Consider the following 4,705-nt stretch of genomic DNA (forward strand, 5'->3'; position numbering starts at 1 on the left):
GCTGCCCCCTTGTCACACGCAGCATTGCACAAGGGCCCGGCTTGTCTCCAAGTGCCAGGCGCTGGCCCGGCTGGCGGCAGGCCAGGCGAATGAGTGTCCCCGTGCAGGGGGAGGCCAGTAGGCTCAGGGGTGGTGCATCCTGCTCCCCAGGCGTGGCTGGCAGCTCCCTGGGCCACGTGGGTGGGGGTGTTGTCAGCAGCCCTCGATTCAGGTCCTGACAAGATCAAAGCCCTTCCCGCCCCTCTTAAAACGGCAGGGAGGCGGGTGGCGCAGTGCTGGCTGCGGGCACGAGGGAGCTGCGACTCGCTGGGCCGGGCTGGCTCGCTCTCACGGACAAGGGCTGCGAACTCCCAAGGTACGAGGGCTGGCTGGGGGCGAGGGCTGGGGGTCAAGCAAAAGGCCTGGGAGCCTCTGTGGGGCAGCAGCTGTCTCTGTGCTGTGGTTTGTCCCACGGCAGGGGGTCCCACCTGAGCCAGGCACTGTTAGTGGTGCCAGGGGCTGGGGCTGGGAGTCAGCCAGCAAGAGGCCATGGCCCAGAAAGTCTCTACGCCCCGCGGTCAGGCTGGGGCTGGCGGGGGGCTTGGATAGCTGCTGGCTCAGGGCTGTCCCAGGGCACAGCGCAGCCTGGAGGGCGTCTCTCTGAACTGGGCGTCCGGTCACTTCCCAAGGGGCTGGGAAGGGGCTGGCCACCGGGAGCAGAACCCTGCTGAGCTGGGGGACACTCGCCGGGGCGGGGGATGGCCCTGCTGGCAGCTGTCCAGGGCACCTGGCACCCACCTTGCAGCAGAACAGGCCCCTGCCCGGCCCCACCCGCCCCGAAGGGAAGTGGCCCCTGCTGGTGCTGGGAGCCGTGGGCACTGCAGAGGGGAAGAGGAGGCTTCCTTGTGTCCCGCCACAAAGCCTGCTCCATGGAGGGGAAAGGGGGTGCCACTGTCTTCCCCCCCACATGTGGGCTGGGGGGAGAAGGGGCAGGCAGGGAGCTGGGGGAGGGGGATGGACAGAAGCAGGGAGTCTCAGGTGCGTGCAATGAGCTCAGCCAACAGATGCTACAATTCCCCCCCCCGGGGTTTAACAGAGCTGCTCTGGGGTGGGGGGACTGAATTCAGGGCACTGCCCAGTCAGCCCGGGCAATCACAAGGGGTCCTGGGGCTCCAGGTCCTTGCAGCCAGCCCGAAGCACGCTGGCCCGGCGCGCTGGCAGGGGCTGCAGGGGCCGCTCCCTTGAGAGGACTCAGCGCTGACAGAAGGGAGCAGCCCCACGAACCCGCTGCGGGGAGCAGCCCTGCAGCGGGCCATGGCAGGGCCTGCGTCACTTCGCGGCCGGCTGCGCGGGGCAGCGGGGCAGCAGCATTCCTGGCCTGCCGGAGGCTCCCGGGGCAACTGGCTAGCGCCTGCCCGCAGGCACTGGGGGGAGGGGGCTGCAGAAGAGACGCGACAGCAATGGGGTGGCTGCAGAGACCAGGTTGAGGTAAGCTGACCGGAGCCGGCTGCCCCCTTGCCCCAGCGCAGCCAGAGGGGCTGCGGCGAGCTGCCAGGCCTGCGCCCCGGAAGAGCCGGTTTGGAGGCAGGGCTGAGCAGGAGTCTGGGGGCGGCACCTGGGCTGGGTCTCGGGGCCCATTCGCTAACCACACAATCTGGTAATTCCTCCTGTCCCATGGGAGGGGCTGGGAGCTCCTGGCTGGGGTAAATCCCGCCTGGCCTGGCCGGCGCCCTGGGAGCGTGGGGTGCAGGGCCCAGCCCCGAACAGGCTGTCCTTCCCCTTCGCAGCACCTCCCAGTGGAGGTGACGCTGCCGGAGCTCGCGAGGCCCTGGGGAGCCTGGCGCTCAGGGACTCACCCTCCAGCTGTTCACCCTTTGCAGTAACATGGCGAGTCCCAGGCTGTGAGGCCAGAAGGGCTCGGTCTGCCCTGCCCAGGGCCAGCCCCAGAACCTGCCCTGGGACTGCTGCGTCCAGCCCAGAGCCTGGGGGTGAGTTAGAGCCATGGGGGCCCTGCCAGATTCCTGCCCACTGGCTGCAGGCTGCCATGGGGGGCAGGCAGGGCACGTGCAGCCCAGGGGGGGTGCAGGGCTGCCCAGAGCACGGGCTGCGCCAGGGAGGAAACCCCCTCCCATGCTCGCTGAGGCAGCGGGTGACGTTTTGCACCTTCCTCCCGGCAGAGCGTCTCCCTGCGCCAGCGATGGCCCTGCCCAGCATTCAGCTCTCCGACGTGCACCGGGACTCGCCCGGCCAGGCCGAGCTGCAGCACCCCACGCAGCCCGGCATCAACAAGATCATCGTCTATGAGCGCACCGACTTCGAGGGGCTGAGCCGAGAGTTCACGTCCGACGTGCCAGACCTGCACGAGCTGGACTTCGGGGACTGCATCTGCTCGCTGCGGGTGGTGGGGCAGCCGTGGATCGCCTACACGGCCCCCAAGTACGAGGGCGATGCCTACGCCCTGGAGGAAGGCGAGTACCGGACGGTGGAGAAGAACAAGGCCTTCTCCGCGCTGCGGCTGGTGCCCCACGACCTGGCCGACCCGCAGATCACCCTGTACGAGGAGCCCGACTACGCGGGCCGGAGCAAGGTGGTGACGGAAGAGACCAACCTCACCTACGGCTACTTCAACGACCGGGTCTCCTCCCACGTGGTGCAGCGCGGCGTCTGGCTGCTGTACAGGCACCCGGACCGCGGGGGCTGGTATCACATCGCCTGGCCTGGCGAGCGCCTGCCCGACTACAAGCCGCAGCTTGGCTTCCACAACTGCCTGTCCCACCTGCGCCCGCTGGTGCCCGGCCGCCCCGCCGTCACCGCCCGCGTCCTGTGGGGCCAGCGGAAGGTGGAGGACGAGCGGGATGTGCTGATTGACGAGATCGTGGGGGTGAACGCCACGGACCTGGAGCAGACGTTCACCACCTGCAGCAGCCGGGAATACGTCACCACCACGCTGCAGAGCTTCCGCTTCAGCAACGCCACCAGCCTGCGGGTAGGGCTCTCCTTCACGCTGGCCGTGGAAGCCGCCAACGTCTTCACCGTGGAGAAGGGGCGCAGTGAGTCCAGCACCCGGCGGGATCGGGTGGAGGTGCTCCTGCCAGCCAAGATCCCGCCCCGCACCCAGCTCACCATCCACGTGGTGAGCAAGGAGACCACCGTCTCGGTGCCGGTGGAGCTCACCGTCAGCCAGAACGAGCGGACCAAGACGGAGCTGGGGGAGTACCGGTGCGTGTCAGGCCGCACCATCAGCACCAAGTACACCATGAAACCGGCCCCGCCGCCGGGGGGGGAGCAGGCCCCTGCTCCCAGCACCCTGGGCCATTGAGGAGCTTCCAGACCTGCTCCAGGCACGGAGCCAAATTGGCTTAAACCTCAGCAGGGGGAGGGGATAGGGGGCAATGGGGGTGAGGGTGAGTGGGGTGAGGGCGGGGGTGATGGAGGTGAGTGGGGCAGGGGTGGGGGGGGTTGTGGGGTGGGGGGTGATGGAGGTGAGTGGGGCCGAGGTGGGGGGGTTGTGGGGTGATGGAGGTGACTGGGGTCACAGGGCAAGGGTGATGGAGGTGAGTGGGGCGCGGGGGGGCATGGAGCAGGGGTGATCAAGGGAAGGTCATGCCTGACTAATCTAATCGCCTTTTATGATGAGATTACTGGTTCTGTGGATGAAGGGAAAGCAGTGGATGTATTGTTTCTTGACTTTAGCAAAGCTTTTGACACGATCTCCCACAGTATTCTTGTCAGCAAGTTAAAGAAGTATGGGCTGGATGAATGCACTATAAGGTGGGTAGAAAGCTGGCTAGATTGTCGGGCTCAACGGGTAGTGATCAATGGCTCCATGTCTAGTTGGCAGCCGGTGTCAAGTGGAGTGCCCCAGGGGTCGGTCCTGGGGCCGGTTTTGTTCAATATCTTCATAAATGATCTGGAGGATGGTGTGGATTGCACTCTCAGCAAATTTGCAGATGATACTAAACTGGGAGGAGTGGTAGATACGCTGGAGGGGAGGGATAGGATACAGAAGGACCTAGACAAATTGGAGGATTGGGCCAAAAGAAATCTGATGAGGTTCAATAAGGATAAGTGCAGGGTCCTGCACTTAGGATGGAAGAATCCAATGCACCGCTACAGACTAGGGACCGAATGGCTCGGCAGCAGTTCTGCGGAAAAGGACCTAGGGGTGACAGTGGACGAGAAGCTGGATATGAGTCAACAGTGTGCCCTTGTTGCCAAGAAGGCCAATGGCATTTTGGGATGTATAAGTAGGGGCATAGCGAGCAGATCGAGGGACGTGATCGTTCCCCTCTATTCGACACTGGTGAGGCCTCATCTGGAGTACTGTGTCCAGTTTTGGGCCCCCCACTACAAGAAGGATGTGGATAAATTGGAGAGAGTCCAGCGAAGGGCAACAAAAATGATTAGGGGTCTAGAGCACATGACTTATGAGGAGAGGCTGAGGGAGCTGGGATTGTTTAGTCTGCAGAAGAGAAGAATGAGGGGGGATTTGATAGCTGCTTTCAACTACCTGAAAGGGGGTTCCAAAGAGGATGGCTCTAGACTGTTCTCAATGGTAGCAGATGACAGAACGAGGAGTAATGGTCTCAAGTTGCAATGGGGGAGGTTTAGATTGGATATTAGGAAAAACTTTTTCACTAAGAGGGTGGTGAAACACTGGAATGCGTTACCTAGGGAGGTGGTAGAATCTCCTTCCTTAGAGGTTTTTAAGGTCAGGCTTGACAAA

General features: G+C 63.7%; 1 protein-coding gene across 1 annotated transcript; it reads left to right on the forward strand.

Annotated features, from left to right (window-relative positions):
* The first annotated feature begins 221 nt into the window (after positions 1–221).
* LOC141991367 (epidermal differentiation-specific protein-like) lies at positions 222–3,298 on the forward strand. Its single transcript, XM_074959661.1, has 2 exons — positions 222–355; positions 2,157–3,298. The coding sequence occupies exon 2, from the start codon at positions 2,177–2,179 to the stop codon at positions 3,296–3,298; it is 1,122 nt and encodes a 373-aa protein (XP_074815762.1). The 5' UTR covers positions 222–355; positions 2,157–2,176.
* Positions 3,299–4,705: the final 1,407 nt, after the last annotated feature.

This window comes from Natator depressus, chromosome 7, assembly GCF_965152275.1.
Source record: "Natator depressus isolate rNatDep1 chromosome 7, rNatDep2.hap1, whole genome shotgun sequence".
In the NCBI taxonomy this organism is placed as follows: domain Eukaryota; kingdom Metazoa; phylum Chordata; order Testudines; family Cheloniidae; genus Natator; species Natator depressus.

Coding starts and splice junctions, on each gene's coding strand:
- LOC141991367 (XM_074959661.1), top strand. CDS start 2,177: ATGGCCCTGCCCAGCATTCAGCTCTCCGACGTGCACCGGGACTCGCCC.